This window comes from Strongylocentrotus purpuratus, unplaced genomic scaffold (genome assembly GCF_000002235.5).
Source record: "Strongylocentrotus purpuratus isolate Spur 01 unplaced genomic scaffold, Spur_5.0 spur5_contig_853, whole genome shotgun sequence".
Lineage (NCBI taxonomy): Eukaryota > Metazoa > Echinodermata > Echinoidea > Camarodonta > Strongylocentrotidae > Strongylocentrotus > Strongylocentrotus purpuratus.
Window position 1 is genome coordinate 335,956 of NW_022145561.1, and position 19,821 is coordinate 355,776.

Genomic DNA, 19,821 nt, shown 5'->3' on the forward strand with positions numbered 1-19,821 from the left:
TGATAAACATGATAAAAGGGGTTTATAAAATGAAGAGACATATTTCGTTAAAAAAAACCTTCAAATATCGCCTTTAAAAAATTGTTTTCCTACATATTTATAATGAACACTAAATAACAAGATTCAACATTAAATTTTGGTTCTATATAGAAACTAGCGCTCGGGGATTGAGATTACAGATACATTTTATTCCTTGTAATGAAATTACTTTTCCTACAGTCTAAAAATCAATGTCAAATCGTGCACAAACAAATGATATTTTGTGAATTTGAGAGGAACACAGTTTCAACAGAAAATCTTGTACCTTGGATGCAGCCAGACATTTTCTTCTTACTGATCACAATGAGAGGCTACAAAGATAGTAGTATGATATGCAATTGTCTTTTTGTTTCTCATTTTCTCTCGTTCTCTCTCTCGTTCTCTTTCTCTCTCTCTCTCTTTCTCTCTCTCTACAAACTTTTGTATCTTGAGAGATACATGTACATGTATAACAAAAAGTAGAAGGGTTTTTTCCCACAGCAATCAATACTTCATTTGCAATTTTTACAAAAACGGAGCAGTTTGATTGCACTATTGAAAACCTTCAAACACTCAACCTCAGTTATAAATCCAATCAATTTCAACGTGGCGAATATGAAGAGAAACATGTAGCTGAGTGTAGCTTGGTCTTTAGTTACATAATCTAAGTCCTATTTTGTATATTGCTAGTTTTTTTTACATGTTTATCTTTTATGCCTAATACGTGAGTGTGAATATTCCAGCCATGGCTGTCTTTCATGTAAAATTGTATTTATATGAACCATAATTGTGCTATAATAAAAAAAAACATTTGTGAATTAAATTGAACTGATGACTTATAATAATATATATAAATTTCATTAGAAATAAATATGAAACTAAAAGAAATCAAGACAAATGATGTTATTTGGAATAATTTATACATGTTTCCTTCTCTTATCCAGGTTTGGAACTTATAGCGACCAGTCTGCTTATATAGTTCCGATCCGCCCATCACCAATTTTTTTCAAAGCGCATAATTTTGTTATCAATTAAAGTCTGTGAAATATCAGTTGGGAGAGGCAGTACTGTTGCTTTTACTGTCCTGCTATCAGCTCTAAGCGGAAAGAATTAGAGCAAAATAAAATTTCTGAAGAAAAAAAGGAAATGCTGCTATAGTATAATATAAACATTTTCGGTGTTGAACCCCCGAAGAGAAAACGCCGTTTTACTTTTTTAAAGAACTACTGAATGTATAATGAATGACTGAAATATTTGGTTGATAAACAGCAAAATACTAGTATTACTTAGTTAGGCATATTATGAGGAGTATGAAAATGATCAGAAGTGGAAGTTGATTTAAATTGTGATATTAATTTAATCTTGCAGTTTAATTCATGTCGTATATTCACAAACACGATCATTAATTCCAATGTGTAAGAGTGCCTCTTACTATTATATTGTCATGCTATCAGCTCTAACAATCTTTGTTAATTTATCCTTTTCTAACCTGTTGTTTAAAAGAATGAGTAATATAGCAAAAGATCTTGTCAGTAAGGATCTAGCCTTAAGCTGAGTGGAACAACTTAAATTTTCAGGTTTAAAAGAATACAATGTGTAAGAACTAAAAGTGTTATCAACAAATACATTTTCATCACTTATTACAACAACATGAACGTGAAGAGAATTAGGAAATAGCGAGTAATACATACTTGATGTGGTAGTCGTTTTGCTCACGGTGCTCATCTTTCCCTTGATCGATGATGTCGCCGCACCTCCGGCTAAAGTATGAATTTCAAAATCCCCTCTCATCAAGTTTGAGAACTAGATTACGCTCAAAGAGAGAGATCGTAGGCGATGATCTGATGTGTAAAGTCCAATTTATATCGTAATGATGAGCGTCAAGAATGCGACGGGTATCGAACGGAGACTGTATGATGAGCGGAGTGGTGATAGATATCTGTCGCTGAAGATACGGGCAAGGTAACGATGAGTAGCCGTAGAGTTGAGAATGTTGAATTTGTTTGCTGATTGGAAGACAATGAAGAGAATTATTTAACAGATGACCAATACAAGGTAGCCAAGCTCCTTATGAATGAACTAGAGAGGATGTTCACAGATAACTTCTCGACTGGTGTACTGGTGGGATGTATATGGCAACCACACACTTGATGCGTCCCCTAACGTTATGGGCGCCTAAGCATTCTCAGTTCCGCTCTCTATTAAAAACCACTGCAGCTACCCACTATACTACTTCATCACGCTCCCCGCAAATCGGATGAAAGTTCAAAATATTGGAAGGAAAAAAGATTCGAACACACCTTTACAAAGGAAGAATGACTGAGTCTGTTGTTTGAAAAGAAGTGTTTTCTTCCCCTCTCTCCCTCTCTGTTTCTCTCTCACGAAAAATCTTACGAGAGCTCCTCCCACTTTTAGTTGTATGGTCTTGCTTGAGCGCATTCCCTAGCAGACCGCACGACCGGGCAGGCGATTGGTGGGATCGGGGTCATGGGGAACGCCACGAAGAGAGATTTTTTACCTGGCAATATTACCTGTGCGTAAAATGAGCTTTCGTCGTCAGCATTTTAGCGGGTTGGTGTGCATCAGCACTGGCTGATCGAGACTGTTTCGCTCTCCCCTCAGTACGGATGCCAGGCGGCTGCGCGGGCGGCAGTGAGCATACCGCGGCGAACAAAAACAAGTCAGAAGCTAATGTATGATTCGGGTTAATTATCCTCTGTGTTTGGAGCTCATTTTCATAACGAAAATTCGCTGATTTATCAGTTTTAGTCTAGAATTGTTATGACATCATGAACTGAAAACGAGCAAATCATCAATAGGCCTACCATTGGAAATTAGTTATCTTTTGATCAAAATTGTTTTGTAGGCAGGGGTTGCACCACGACCATAATATTCGTTCATGTATAGTTATCTTGCGTTAATGCAAGTACAATACTGACCTTTCTATTGGAGAAGAGGCAGATTGTTTATAAATGAAAGAGAATGATGTATGATTAACTAAATACTCATAACAGTAAAACAACAGCTGACAGTTAATACTACTGCTACTACTAAAAGCTATTTATATAGCGCCGGTATCCGCCATGTATACTGGCGCTCATGACGCTCTTCATACAAATTTGCATAAATTAAAATAAAAGTACATTATACAAAGCATTTACAAATTACAATAATACATTTCGTGATCTTTCCAAAGCATCATCTCCGCAGCAGTACATAATTATACTCTAGAGAAAATCCCAAATAAATAATTCTTCTTCTAGCACATATATCTAGCAGTGACAATTTACCTTTACTCCAAACTTTAGATGTCTTTTTGTTGACACTAAATCCCTTCAGTGCATAGAAATCCATGAAATATAATGATGCACACATAATATGATCGTCATTATTCATATTAGTCTGATTCAGGTAACAAAAAACCAAAGTCAATTCAAATATAAAAGTTATTTACTCATGTAGATATATAATTTCTCGAGATAAGACCCTATCTGAAATGATAAATATTCCAATTCAATGGAAGATTAATGATTGTTAATAAGTAGTTTGTACAAGGCAAAACTATCATGATTATCTTGTCATTTATACAGAAGGAATCGAACAAATACAACCTACAGTCGTGTTATAACTTATATTGTATCTCCTTAATTGCTATGCCATTATGAAACAGCGTATACCATAAATCGCGACAGTCATGGAATAGCCAATCAAAAGCCCCGTATCAGCTTGTCCAAGATAATGCTTCGGCCCTGATTGACTATTGGACGAAAAGTTATGACGTAGCGTATAACTCGACGTCCATCATACATTGGACATCCGGAGGCATACTGGGCAGTTGAAGATCATGATCACAGTTTTGACTCATACTGAAAGACCAAATCACTCTTATACAATATATAATCAACTGCATTTACAAGAACGTATTTTGTGTCTCAAATGTTTGAAGATTAATAATAATACTAATTAATGATAATTATATGCATTTCTATAGCGCCGTCTCACTAGAAATTCTATTCCGAGGCGCATTAATTTGAATGTATCGGAAGTGATAAAAATGATCATTATTCGGCACATTTTCTTGTACAGCTGTGTTTTTTATCAACTGAAAAAAGAAGAACAAAAGTTTGCATTCCTATTTTGGTACTAATGACATTAAATGTATTCCACTTAAAAAAGAAAAAAATCTTGAAATGTTTCCATTCTGGACTGCTTTCATCTTCCTTTAACATGGTTAAGTTTCGCCAGGTAAATAGAATCCAATAAAATGTATATCTAGATTCAATGGTGCCCTTGTGTCTAAGTCTACCATGTAAAGCAAGTCAATTATCTCGACCAAAAGTTTCTCTTCATGAGCATAAACGAGGGAGTAATTTTCATCTAATATCCCCAGCACTTAATATCTTTAAATATATCCTTTTCAACTCAGTCATTTAAAACGTTTTTATCTGTATTAAGCACGTTTTAGCACTTTTCCGCTCTGATGTGTTTAATGATACAATTGCTATACTAAAAATAGTTTGTACAAATCTTAAAGCAAACTATTGATCCCTATCGGGTGCGTTTTTTTTGTGAACATAAAGATTAAGTTTGATTGATTTTTCCTCACTTAGATAACCTTGCTATATACCTGATCGTTCATAACAATGACGTAGCTTCGAGTAGCAGGGGGCGCGTGTCCCCTCCCCATCCCCTCGAATGCAAAAAAGAGGTAGACAGGGAGATGAAACAAATACATACACAACACACACACGCACACCCACGCACGCACGCACACGCACACACACGCACACACACGCATATGCACGCACACACACACACACCGGTCAAATCGTAATTTACCCCCAAGTCAAACTTGTGCCTCACTCCCTCCGTGATCGAACCTAAGCTATGCTATTATCTTTTTTCTTTCATCTTTAAAGTTAATAAACCTTGCAGAGCACTTTTACCTTATTCCAATAATGAGAATTCAATTTTGATGTAAATCTATCTAATTGATAATTTTAATAATGTCCTTGTAATACGTTGTCAAACAAATGTGCTATTCATGCACACACTTTTTCAATAGAGAAAGAAAATAATTGTAATCAATTTTCTACTTGTTATATGATCATAATATCCTTACCTAAAATCGAATTCACATAATCCTAAAACAGCTTTGAATGGGGTGACATTGATCAAAGATAAATCCTTAAAATACCTAAATGCAAAGAAAGAAAAAAAATCCCGGCACAATAATTGATGGCTAGACGAGTATGGAAATGATAACTGTAAAGTTGTTTACTGCCAATTTTGAAGAACAAAAAATAGTGATGGTGATCCTTGCTAAAGAGGATGGAGCATCATGAGCACAGTTAATGGTATCTTTGAAATTAGTCAGGGATTATAAAGAAAGAGTATTCGTATGCGTTTAACATAATTGCTAGGCTAAGCTTTGATTCATTCTAAATTCATTCTATAAACACCTGTAACTGGACCATCACATATTTTGCCCATCAACTTCCAAGGAATATCTATTGAAAAAAAAACTTTCTCGCCCAAACAAGATACTAGACGGAAACGCGTATGTGTTTTATTACCCTCAGCGTCAAATCAAGTCACAATAAAAACCCAACATAATTATTTCTGTCCTAAGCACATATTTTTACAGCATTCATGTTAACAGAAGGGCTATTCATAGACGTGTTAATCCAGTCGTTCTCAGACGATCCTTTCTCACCTTTCTAAAGACTCCCCCAATCGTCTATCCGCCAAGCTTGATACTCAAGGACTGGTTCAGAGGGGTTGCTATAAGTCATCTCATTCTATCATCGCGATGCAAACAAGTTTTAAGAATGAAATAAAACCACAGATTTCTTGGAGAAATGCTTCCTGGGTGTAAAGAAAAAAATAGGTCCCATTTGCATCTCAAATTTAACCACAAAATGTGACCATAATTACTTTAAACGGATGGCTTTGTAACGTGGAAAAGATCAAGGTTGAAAATGAATTTATGGATGATTTCATTTTGTTATAATGGTGGTCCTGTTTGTTGATTGGTCAAAAGTGACGCATGACCTATGGGTTGAATGCCCGATGGGTTTGTACCTCTATATGCCTCGAATGCTATTCTTGAGGCATGTTTTATCATGTTTATGTTTGATAGGCTTCTTTACAATAACGACATTACAAATTTGTTAGAGGATATTTTTGTAATGCTTTTCATTTTGATGGAATTGCGATCTATCAACTTGAATACAACGAAAGGTACTATTTTCATAACTTGATTTGAGGATACTGCAAGAACCTGGAGGAAAGCAAACGATTTAATGCAGACAAGTTTATAATTTTCTCTTAAAGACCGTCAATACTACCGGGCCAGAAGGGATTAGACCACCCAGCCAGGTCACTGACAGGTGGCTTTCTCATCAACTCAGCTCTCAACTAACATAAGAAAAAGAAGATCATGGGGGACCAACAGGCACCGATTGGGGAAGTTTTCTATATAGAGGGAGCAAGTAGCTACAAGTAGTACAGTGGGGCTTTAAACACGATCGCAATTACTTTCGAAAAAACCAAATCAAGGCAAGTTCAATAACCTATTGTATGCTCCGTAGACATCATGTACGGATTACGTAATATGCCGTTGCAACTACATGTATGTAATTGCATAAGGTGATGAACAAGGAAATAAACATTTCCTTAGGTTAATTTTTCGAAAGAAAACATGTTTCGATAGCATTTTTATTTCATGATACAATATATTGGAAATAGTACCTGGCATTCTCAAGTGTCAAGCAATGTCCTTTTCTCAGTTTCTTTACCAATTAAGAAGAAGAAAAAGAACGATTGCAAGATATTAAGGTTATGTTCTGAACTGCCCCTAAGAAGACGGGATAGATATCCTTTAAAAACATACAACCTCCTCAGGGTTTCTCGACCATTTCTCCTCCTTTTATGGATGGGTGAAGAAGAAGACCTTAAAATCGCTCTCTTTGATGTCAGTAATTGGGGTTTTGTTACGAGTGTGACATCGGTTAGCAGTCATAGCAAGCCATCCATTCAGCACACCTGGCGCAACAATGGAGGCACTGCGTATAATTACCCACAAAGTCGCTTTTTTAACTGCATTGCTACTTTGCTACAAAAACTAGAGTATAATCGAGATCGTAGTAATACATTCTTTGATTCTTTCATTCTATTTTCGTCGCCCACTCTCTCCCTCCCAGTTTTTATCTGTTATCTATTCTTCTTCTTCTTCATGTGTTTTGTAGGCTGTCACTTTTATATAGTTGGGGGAAAAGTAAGTATCGCCGAAAGGGTTCATTTGAAGTAAAGTAAGAGGTGAACATTTGTGTGGAGGGCAAAATAAAGGATATGGCTTGGCTTATAAGCTAGATTGAAAAGAAATCGCGCTAAACGTTTCCTCTTTATGAACGGACTGTCAAGCCGCATTGGAAGAGGAATAGGGGAGGGGTAAAAGGGGTGTAGAAGAAAGGAGTAGATATAGATGGGGGCAAGGCGAGGGGGATGATGAACACCCTTTGATGAATAAGAAGATTTAAAGTGACAAGTGGATGTTTTAAGACCTTAATATCAGGGTCTTACAAGAAAACCTGAAATGACTGCCGAAGAGTTAGGGAGGTGTCGTGCATGTGTTAAGGATTCGCCTCACCATCAGCGACATCCCTAGAGGCTGCGGATGAAGCGTGGAGACCAACATTATGAGTGAGGTTGGAGGTTCGAATCCTGCGACAAATATCTCAAGTCCTACACCTTATGCAGCAAATACATGATCATTTACTAATCAATAGCGATACAATTAAAGAGAGATATTTTTTAAATCAAACGTCACCCAACTTTCCTTGGTAAATTAAAGGCTGCAATCTATTTTCAGTTTCAATTACACTTTTTTCCTTTCCTTTCCATATTCAGTGGCAAAAGTTTAAACAATGGTTGTAGCCATGGTTACAAATGAGAACTCCCTAACAGACATCGGACATGTTTTAGTCCAGTCTAGAGAGTCAATCCAGTGTATCGTTAGAAATAAAGCCTTGGACGTGGACCGGTGCTTCTCCATCTTGTCCATTTACCAAAATCTCTAATGTGTCGTCTGCTAGTTCCTATAGCAACCAAATATGACCCGTTTTCGCGGGAAATAATGCATACCTAATCGTGTATTACTGCATTGAAACATCAACAATGTTAGGCGTAGGTTTGGTGATTTCAGCCACCTTTCCTGGGCCCTTCAGAACCATCTCCTACAACTCTCAAGGCGGACAGTCAAAGAAAGAACAACACACCTCCTTTTCTTGTCAGGTTTCTGTTTATCTCACAGTCGCAGAGCAAAATCATTCAAGGATTTGTTTTCGATCGAAAAAAGTCAAAAGTTCGCGGAGGGGACCGTGCATGTTTTGAAATGGTAGGAAATCGTGCGAAAAAGCTGACAAAAGTCAATATCTACCAGGTCAGTGGAGTTCTAGGTTTGACAGGTTTGGATAGGCTTCTGAGTGGGTCCCAATCAGCAGTGGAATCTTAAGGAGGATGACACCTTTGAAGGACGACGACATACCGAGGATATTTAGCACAAATTAGCTCTCTTACTATAATCCAGGAAATTCAAAATGCATGGCATATTAAAAGATGTGCGGTGTATAAGACATTCTTCCCCTTTTCTTCAGGTTATGCGGTTATCAGCCATGTTTCGCTCTTCTGCGTTGGATTTAGTTTGTCTGGCACTTACCTTATAATGATTGCATGGTAACAAAGGAAACTTCTCTACGAGTACATAAAACTGGGTTAAAAAGTAGACGTTCAGGCAAATTAAGCGGTATATGTTTCCTTATCTCTGGTCATAATGTAAACGAATATCATTTCGATTACACACAATATTAATGAATTGTAGTCCCGACAGGTAGCGGTCACAGTGATGATCTTGGAACCGGGGGTGTAGGTTCGAAATCATGTAAGATGCTTATGTTCCGGCAATAATACATGTCCCTGTGATGCTTTCTAACCCCCTGTCCACACACAACATTTTCCGTGATTAGCTATACCGTTTCGCGATAGTGATACCGTTTCGCGATAGTTTTACGATGAAATTGTGTGTGTGGACGCTCACTAACGATACGTCGTATAACGAAACTAGTCTAACGAAACGCAGGTTTGGGCATCGTTTCGAACTGAAACTCGATAAAGAATCACGCCTAATCACGAAAATGTTGTGTGTGGACAGGGGGTAAATCACCTGCCCTTGACAAAGTTTGGTTCGTGGGCTAGATGGGAAAGAATTGAAACGACTTAAGATATTTGTTAGGGGGAGGGGGGGTTAGGGGCTAAACCTGGAGGCTGGATCTCTGTGCCGTGACTTATATTTAAAAGTATTCAATCTTAACATGCTTAAAGATAAAGTGGAGTTCTGATCGGGCGATTGCATTGTGAAAGAAACGGTGATAATAGTACTACTACTACTACTACTACTACTACTACTACTACTACTACTAATTCTAATTCTACTACTACTACTACTACTACTACTACTACTACTACTACTACTACTACTACTAATACTACTACTACTACTACTAGTAGTAGTAATAGTAGCAGTACTACCACTACTACTACTACATGCGTATTACTACTACTAGGCCTACTACTACTACTAATAATAATAATGATAGTAATAATAATAATTGATAATAATCATTATATTAATGATATTGATGATAACAGTAATATCGAGTATTTTGGGGCGCTAGAAATAAAATGTACCATAGCGCTTACTAAATCTTGTCTCAACTTCTCTAGCTCTATTGAAGATTGAGATCGCACGTACATTAGGATTGGAAGTACGGTCAACCTTTAAACTTCAACTTTTCCTTCTCTCCTTTTCCGTGCTCCAACAATAGCTGTCCATTTCGCGCTCAATTTTCCATTCTAAAAAGTAGGATAATAGCTTCGTCACCCTTTCCTCCAGGTATCTTACATAGTCACAGTTTCCATTCCGTTTTGCTTGGATCTCTCTAGGCAGTGGGTCCGTTAACACTCCACCAATATCCCCCCTCGTAACACTCGTATATTATAACGCTCTACGATAACGGTTGGAAAGGGTGTTGGAAAGTGCTGGGGTTACGCACAGCGCCACAAAAGTGAACAGTCATGCGAGATTTATTTGGCAGTATGGACGTTTCTGAGAGTTTCAAATAGGATTGGTGTTGTTGCATGCTGAGATGACCGTGTAGAAGAGAATGAAATAAGGATAGTCTGAGCTATCCCAAGGCTGAATTCATGAGTCATGGTTAATTCCCAGGTCGATATTAAACAAAAACGGTAAGAGTTTGCATGAAAATGGGTGAAATAAAAAATAACATTTAAAGGTAAAAATTTAATTTAATTTTGAGTATACATTTTGAGTTCTAAAAAAGACGTAAATAAATAAATTCTCGAAGAGTCCAAAGAAACCCAGGACTACCGATTGATGATAATTGCCAAAAGGTGACTTTTCGACCAACGTAATTTTAGCACGAATGTCATACACAGAAATATTGACATATAATAATTTTTATCATTAATAGGCCTAACTTGTAACCACTTGACTCTCCTCGAGATATGGGTCAATATAAAATATCATCGCCTTCATACTATCTATTACCTTGTTTCCTATAGTCCAATGTAAGGACTGTGGATCACAAGGTCCGTGGTTCAAGTCCCGCCGCGGCACTAATGTCCTTTGGCAAGGCATTGATCTACATTTGCCACTCTCCACCCAGGTGTTAAATAGGTACCCGGTACGATTCGAAAGTTAATGTGGTGAGATGAGCAAGTGCGCGCTTGTAAAAATGACGCCTGGCTGGAATGCTCCCCAGGGAGTGGAGAATCTGCATACATTGTTAGCGGGTAAAATTGAATCAGATGACCGGGTAATAATATATATCTTTGAAGCGCTTCGAGAGGGCATGCGGTCCTGAAAAGCGCTATATAAGAACGAACTATTAGTATTATCATGAAGGGGGCGAGATGGGTGAATTAGACAAGGAGGGGAAAAAAAGAAAACACTATAGGAAAAGCGGGGTAAGATTAGGCTGGATCATGGCAAAAGGGAAAGAATGATGTCTTGAACACGAAGCTTGGAAGCGAGAGAGAGAGAAACAAACAAGGATAGAGAGAGTGCGTGAAAGAGGGAGAAAGAGAGAGAGAGAGAGAGAGAGAGAGAGAGTGAAAGAGGGAGAGAGATCGAGAGAGAACGAGAAGGGAATGAATGACTAAAAAGAAGCAAAATATATGTTTAGTATGATTATCTCAAAATTATGTATATATTTGCTTTACTTTTTGTTTAAAAAAATTATTTATTGTGCTTCCATTCAACAAATTCATAGGAAACAAAATTGCATTTGATAGATATTACAAAATCAAGCTCGTACGTTTCGAATAATATTACAAATAATGACAGAAGGAAGCAGTATAACATAACATACCACAAACTAGCTCCCTCTCTCCCTAACCCCCCCCCCCCCGCCAAAAAACATTTGCATATTTGTGTTTTGTTCTTAATACAGTTTATTTATATTTCATTAAACAATTCCAAACAGAAAAAAACATCTTTAACCCCACTTCACATACACGCGCGCGCGCACGCACACACACGCGCACACACACACACTCTCTCTCTCTCTCTCTCTATCGCTCTTTTTTTCTCCATTCTTTTTCCTTCTACCTCTCTCTCCTCACTCCTTCTCTCTCTCTCTCTCTCTCCCCCTCTATCTCTCTCTCTCTGTCGCTCCCCCTCTCTCTCTCTCTCTCTCTCTATCGCTCTTTTTTTCCCCATTCTTTTTCCTTCTACCTCTCTCTCCTCACTCCTTCTCTCTCTCTCTCTCCCCTCTCTCTCTCTTTCTCTCTCTCTCTCTCTCTCTCTCTCTCTCTCTCTCTCTCTCTCCCTCTCCCTCCTTCTCTGTCTTACCCCCTCTCTCCCTCTCACGCCACTGGTCCACAAGAAACCCAGCCTCGACTCATCTCACACTGCTAGCCGACCAAACCCGGGCCATTCTTTCATAAAGTCACGTTCAGCAACTATTAATATTGGAGATTGAATACTTGAAAATGAACCAAGGTGTCAAAACGCTCTAGATAATAAAAGGTGCCAAACTGGAGAGAAGAAAATGGCGAGATTTAATACTTAATAGGACCTAATATCAAGTCATTGTGTATTTTTCTTTAGTAGATAAGACGTTTTCCATTTTAATCACGTGTTAACGCATGGAGTCAAATCAGATTCCCGTTTATAGCAATGAACCTGAAAGCTCCTTCAAAATTGACGTCATTAAAAGAAATATAGGTAACAGCACGTGGCATATCAAATGAGAAAATCAAGAATTATAAAAAAATTTACAGGTAAGGACAAACTAAAAACTGGCTATTATATAGTATCGGGAAATTTTAATTGGTTTAAATAAAATGAAGATTCGTGCCTGAAGAAGCTAAAAACAAATGAACCTGGGGATGATATTATATGAAGATGGAATAAAGACATTAACTTAGGTTTTTTTTCTTTCGGTTGAGACATTTATTACCGCTGCAGAGCGAAGAGAGTAAATGTACACTGCAGTTGAAGATGGACAGACAAAACAAAAAAGGCAAAGATGGAAGAGTAAAAGAGAGCCCCGTAATCTTGGGACTCAGGTAACTCGAACCCCTCCCCCCTTTCACCAAACGGGTTGGTAATTTTCTATCAGTTTTCTTTAAAATTAAAAAAAACCTGTCCATACCCAGTTTAAAAAAATCACTCAACGGGCAATCCCGGTATTAGTATACCACTCTAATCATAAAGATGCAAAATCTTTTTTTAGGTTTCTGAATTTTATAGAGAAATAGAATATCAGATCATAAGATTTACAAATAGACAAAATGGTACGTATGTGTTTGTGTTTATGCATGTAGAGCAAGTAACACATTGAAGTTAAATAAACAAAATTACCAATCAAATCGATCATCGCGATAGGTTAAAGATGATTAGGAGCTGAACTTGCAATAGGACAAAATAACCTTCTACAAAGTATGCATACACACATGTATTTCACCGCCGTATAGATTGCAAACGGTGTACCGGAGTCAAATATAGCGACTCGGCGGGTCACTCGGTCCCAGACCAACCAACCGAGGACCAACGAGCACCCTCCAACGTTTACCCAGAATAAAAATGCTCTTGACTTGTGAGGACTGAGTGACAACCTGAATATTCGAAAAGTCAATTGCTTCGAAAAACCACGTAAATCAATTGATAGCTTTTGCTTGCGTCAACATCACTTAGAAGCGTGCAAATCATTGTTAAACGATTTGTACAGGTGTGGTGTTTTCAAGGTCACCCTATAAATGATTCGTTTGTTTCCCTTTATATTCTCATCACTTCTTTCCCCAACTTTTATCCAGGTTTTCTGAATTGCTTTTTTTTCCCTTGGGGGACTTCTTGTTCCCCCTTGCCAATTTTGTCGTCTCGTTTTACAATTTACCACCATGCAGAAGCAGCTCAAATGGCAAGCTTCTCGCTAGTAAAGTGAAAGGAAAGCAAGCTATTTTTTGTGATGAAGTTTGTTGAGTGTGAATGGTGAGTGTTCCGTGGCTTTGCTGGTTAAGGGTGATTATACCATAATAACGCCATGATACGAACTGCCAAGCGGTGTTACCTTACACACGAGTCCCAACGCCCAGTAGCGCGCGGTGATACAGGGGTGATAAGGGGCCCAACCCCCCTTCCTCCCATTTTGTCTTGAGTATGAATTAATTTAAGGGAGGCACATGTTGTAATGAAGGCACAACCCCCAAGCCCACAATTATTTTTTCCTCTAAAACCGCTCCTTCCAACCCCCTCCCCATGCCGCGAGAGGGTAAGAAGCAAGCCTGATTATGAGAGGGTAACAATCAGAGGTTGAACTTCAATTAACCAAAATCATATATAATTTCTGTCAAATATGTCTTCTCATTTCCGTTTATATCGAAGAGCAACTGCGGGCTAAAAATAAATTACGAAAAGAAATGGAGAATATTTCAATTTTCGTTGACAAACAACCACAAACAAAAGAGTTTATCAAATTTGATTCAAACGTATAATGATTGTCTTAAACAAAATATAGTCAACCATTATTTTAGTGGGTAAGATTTGAAGGCTGTTTTCGGAATAAGAACCGAAGTATAAAAAGAAGCCCTAAATATTATAAAGAGAAGAATATCCATACAGAAAATAGATTATGTTGATAGTTGGCATGATTGGCAGACTCTCTCGTGCCCTGAGTTTAGTCAATTTGAAATGAAATAGAGAAGAAAGGCCGACACGAAAAGTGAAGAAAGGGGGTAAATTAAACCCCTAAAGTACTTTAAAAGGTTAATCGTGCCTAAAGAACATTGAACAGTTTTGTGAGAACTAATTGACTCTTTTCGCTTTGCCCGTAATAAGGCAAATATTGGTTCGCTTTGGAAATAAAAAGGTGAGGAACCGGCACGCCAATTTTCCACGTTTTGGCGCAGACTCTCTTGCTAAATAGATATTGATTTCAACTCACATCAAATACTTCAACATATCGGACTGACTAGCCTGGGGTTCAAACTGAAGAAATTTCGCAAGCTACTTCTTTCTTTTAATCATCTGGTAAAGTGTGATCAACATGATCATTGCCTGTAAAAGAATAATACCAGCATAAATTCGACCGGCATATATGTTTCGAATAATAATGTCTTCTTTTTTTTCTCTCTCTCTCTCTCTTTTCTTTTTTCCCCTTTATTTTTTCCCTTCAACTGTAATGAATTGTCAATATCTTTGTTTTAACCAGATGAATTTTGTTCATTACGTCCCCTTCATTAAAATCAAGAAACACAGTCTTTTGTCACACTTAGCATTTGTAGGCGTGTTGGTGACGTGGTCTTCTTGAGTTCTGTAAAGTTAGTAATTTACAAGACTTGTAATTTGAGTCATTCAAAAGTAGTTTCTGTATCAAGCAACACTTCAATTTAACTAAGATTCTCGGGTCACTTTGGCAATCTTCGAGGTATCTTTTCGAAACTGCACCAATTAAACAAAGGTGGGTTTAAGAGGGAATTTTAAAAACTCAGTTTCTCATCTATCTTCCACTTTCGTTTAATATATTCCTCTTTGTTGTAAAGAAAATTTGAAGTATACACTTGAGGTGTGTGTCATTGAAATAACTATTAATAACAGTCTCTGTATAGTTTCTCATCTTCTGCATCCTCCCTCTCCCTCTCTCCCCTCTCCATCCCCCTCTCTCTCTCTCTCTCTCCCCTCTCTCCCCCTCCCTCTCTCTCTCTCCCCCTCTCTCTCCTCTCTCTCTTCCCTCTCTTTCTCTCTCTCCCTCTCTCTCTCTCTCACTCTCTCTCCCTCTCTCTTTCTCCCCCCTCTCTCTCTCTCTCTCTCCCTCCTCTCTCCCCTCTCTCTCTCCCCCTCTCTCTCTCTCTCTCTAGCAAACACTTTCTTTTCATTACAATTCGTTTACTAAGTTTAATTTGTTTTGTTCTGTGGCTTGGAGTTATTTTGTTAACTAGGTCAATGGCAGAGTGTTTGGTGTGTCATCATCGTAGGTTGTCTGTTTCGTCTTTTTGTTTTCATGCTCCTTACTCCTTCTCTCTCTCTCTCTCTCTCTCTCTCCCTCTCTCCCCCCCCCCCCCCCCCCCTCTCTCTCTCTCTCTTCCTTCCCTCGAAATGATTAATTGTTCAAATGTAGATCTCGCCTTCTTTGTAAATCATCGTCAATTTATCAGAGGTAAGAATGATGATTTTGTCAATGACGTCCGTCGTCGCCATCTTGATCAATATCATATGTGTTGGGGGTAATCAATAACGTAGTAATGACTTGGTTTCCTGTTTAATCTCTTCCTCCACACTCCCCCCTCTCTCTCCCTCTCACTCCCACACACCCACGGCTAACACGTACTGTATATACGCGCACACCCTCTTTCTCTGAATTTATATTGATAAATTTATACTTTTCTCTTTATATGTTGTAATCTCTTCATCATTTTGCACAAATACAGAAAGCCTCCATTTCTTTTTAAAGTGCTAAATGAGCCTTTCCCCTTCTTAATAATCATCTAGGTTTGATCACTTTACTTCGACCATCTTAACAAAAACGCCTCTTGATTTCCATCAATTTGTAGACGAGACCCCAAAGAGAATAAAATAAACTGGTTGACCTGATGTAGAACGAGAGACCGCTTTGTGAATCTTAAGTTGTCATTTGCTTTGTCTCTCATATAAATGTAACCACTTACTTTCCACTCCTTTAAGTCTTCCTCACATTCACTTATAAGCTCTCCATTCCCACCTCTTCCCTTTCTCCTATGTCTTTAACCTTTCGCTACTAATATCCCCCCCCCCCCCTTCTCCAACGTAGCCAGTATAGTCCATGGAAAAAAACACATATACAATGGACCGGTGCTTTTACTGCAAACTCGTCAAAAACCTTATATTACCCAAAGAAGAAAGAACAAGACAAAAAAAAGCCTCACGAAGTCAACCGGTGTGAGATTAGTCTACGTTTGAATTCAAAACACAGTCGGAGATCTACTGCAGGGGAAAAATAACAGAATTAAAGGCAACAGAGGTGCCAATTTTCAACAAAGAAATTAGCAATGACAAATAAGAGGTACATGTATATACTATATGCCCATTATCTTCATTTGCATTCAAGGAGATAAATTTAGGTTTTGATATATGAAAATAATAATCACATTAGTGTATAGATAATTATGAATACGGTAAGTCAGATAATGATAATGGAAAGGCGTTACCACTCCCGAGTTGGTGAATAAAGTATCATTTAAATAAGGGCTTAATGGTTTCAAATAAAGTAACAATTTTCTAGTGTATTAAAAGAAAATATCTTTATAATGTCATACGTGGTTTTAAATTGATAATTTAATTCGTATTTTTTATCCACGTTTAAAATATCAGAGATATCTAATTTCTTCAACGCTTAAAAAAAAAGTTAGCATTAAATCTTTCATACATCTTTAACTCCCCAAAAGGAGAGACACTTTTGTCCAACAAAATCATTCCAGCTTGAGACAGTTTGAGTTAACTTTGCCTGGGCATTGATACATCAAAATGTAGAGGAGGTGTTGATGAAAAAAGTAATTAGGTTTTGTGTCATGATGTCATGAAATAGTCAATAGGTCTGACAATTTCTATTTCAAAGCCTCTCCCCACCCTGCCTTCCTTTAATCTCCTCCTCCTTTTCTTTCTTTCTTTCTCTGTCTTTCATTCTGTCTCCTTTTACCATGCTTCATTCATATCCCACCTCTCTCCCCTTCCCCTCTTCATCTCTCTGTCACTATCTGCTTCCAATATTCTCTCTCTATTATATTTGGTCTTTAGTCATTCATTGAACTCCTTTACATGCTCTCACACCCTCCTGCTGCTAACATTATTTCTCTCTCTGTTGTCCTCTCTATCACTTCATTTTTTGTCTGTTACCTCTCCCCGGATATCTGTCGGTCCCCCCCCCCCACCTCCCCTCTCCCTCCCCCTCTCTCTCCCTCTCTCTAATAATTTCTCTGTCCACCCCTCTCTCTTTCTGTTTCTGTCATTGGCTTCTCCCCCGCTTTGTCTGTCTATATTCGTCCGTCCGTCTGCCAATCTCTGTCTCTGTCTCTCTCTCTCTCTCTCTCTCTCTCTCTCTCTCGCTCTTTATCGCTCTCCCTTCCTCTTCTCTCTCTATCTCTCACCTCTCTCTATTTCACATTTTAAATTAATCTTTGCCAATTATTCTTTGATACTAAGAGCAATTCATGAAGAAGAAAAAATCCGAGCCTTCTATGGGCTATTGTGTTTACAGAAAAGTGTTATCAACGAATGAGAGACAAGACAGAAAAATGGCAACATCCTTGCTTTTTCTTTTCTTCAGATTCTTTTTCTCCTTGTTCTATTATCCTTATAATGATTTGGTGCGGATTCGACCTCCTTACCAGTAGTTTTCTATACACTAGAGGTGTTGATGCAGCGAGGATTAAGCTTTTCCAACAACAGCAAGTCGTGTGTTCTCTTAGTTCCTTTGGTGAGAATTTGATGCGATTTGCGTCGATTTGATGATTTTATGTGACACGTCATGATTGTTCAGCCCCCATTCTACAGAGGTTAATGAACCTAAAAAGAGGACAAAATAATTGATTCCGTAACTGTGAAGATTTAGAGTGTGAAAGTGTTTGATGAAAGAGATCGTCGAAAGAGTGTCTTAATGACTAGCCAGGACGAATCACTGACAATGGAGGTCACACGAGTCGTGGTATAGTGGTTCATTCACTTTACTCTCAATCACAGGGTTGAGGGTTCGAATCCCAGCCCGGCACTAACGTCCTTTGGCAAGACATTAATCTCAATTCGTCATTCTCTACCGAGTCCACCCAGGTGTAAATAGGTACCTAGTAATTTCAGGGGTATAATTGCAGTATTCATTGTGATTGCTACCCTTGGTAAACGAGTTTCAATTAATCACAAGGGGCATTGATTTTTTTTTTTTTTTTTTTTTTTTTTTTTTGGGGGGGGGGGGACATGTTGGTAGGGGTTATTATATGAAATAAATTAACCCTGTATCCTATGGTGGATGTATTTTTCCACCCACCCCCCCCCCCCCAAAAAAAAAAAAATAATAAATAAAAAAATAAATAAATAAAAAATAAATAAATAAAAATAAAAAATAAATAAATAAAATAAAAATAAAAATAAAATAAAAATAATAATAATAAAACATATATATTTATATATACATATATTTATTTATATAAATAAATGAATAAATCAATTAATTGATTAATAAATAAATATAAAGATGACGACAACAAATATGAATCAAATAATTGCACAATAAATTAATTAATAATTAAGGATAACATAAATTAGATGAATAAATGAATACAAAAGGTACGCCCTGGACCAACGTCCTTGGAAACACGTAACCTTTTGTAAACATGGCAAAATACAATGCATTGTAGCAATCAAACTTTGATTAATTTGTTCAAAACAGGATTACAATTTTAATGATAATGTTCCTATTAAAATAATGATGACTGATCTTATGAAATTTAAGACATTAATTGTTCAAATAATGAAATATGTATTTTAAAGGGGTGCGTTGATCTCTCCATAAAATCAACAGTTAAACCATAAAGAAAAATTTCAATTGGACCATCCCCAAACTCGACAATATTCAGGAATCTCAAGACAACTACACCAGGACACCTTGTAGTCTGTGTTTTAGTAAGGCTAGTTGCCCCGCGGATAGTTGTCCCGGTGATCATCCACATCACGGGTAGTTGTCCAGACAAAATATTTGAACCCAAGTTCTGATTAATGTTGTGGAGTCTTTTTTTCTTGGACTTTTCTTCCCATCCTACCAACTAGTTTACTAATGCATCTGAATTTCTTAAACCTAAGAACCAATGAATGTACATACTCATTATGCTGCAAACCCCTATGTCGACATGCATTTGCGGTATAGAACATGATTTTTGTGCCTCCCCAAGCATGATACTATACGGCGTAATAATATGCCAGCCAAGTCGAAGTAAGTTTTGTAACAATAGATGAAAATGAAGGATTATTAAGCATGAATTAACAACAAGAAAACATGATAAAACCACAATCGATCATGAATCATTTGAATGCATTTAAAATCTGGTATATTTGTTATAAATCAGTTGCTTTCCCTTAAAACAATCATCATCTTGCATTTATAGTTATTTTCTCTCAATAGTTGATTGTTGATATGCTAAGAAATAATAAAATACAGGTAATTGTTCTTTCATACTAGGTCAGCGAAATCTCAAGCAGGC

At 37.5% G+C, this 19,821-nt stretch overlaps 1 protein-coding gene across 1 annotated transcript in view; it reads right to left on the reverse strand.

Moving 5' to 3' along the window:
• Nucleotides 1-2,382, reverse strand: part of LOC587959 (nuclear receptor subfamily 2 group E member 1) — a 29,917-nt gene extending 27,535 nt beyond the window's left edge. Inside the window, exon 1 of the mRNA XM_030995547.1 lies at nt 1,710-2,382. Coding sequence (XP_030851407.1) covers nt 1,710-1,809 — 100 coding nt within the window. The 5' untranslated portion in view covers nt 1,810-2,382. The remainder of the gene's footprint in view (nt 1-1,709) is intronic.
• Between the last annotated feature and the right edge of the window lie 17,439 nt (nt 2,383-19,821).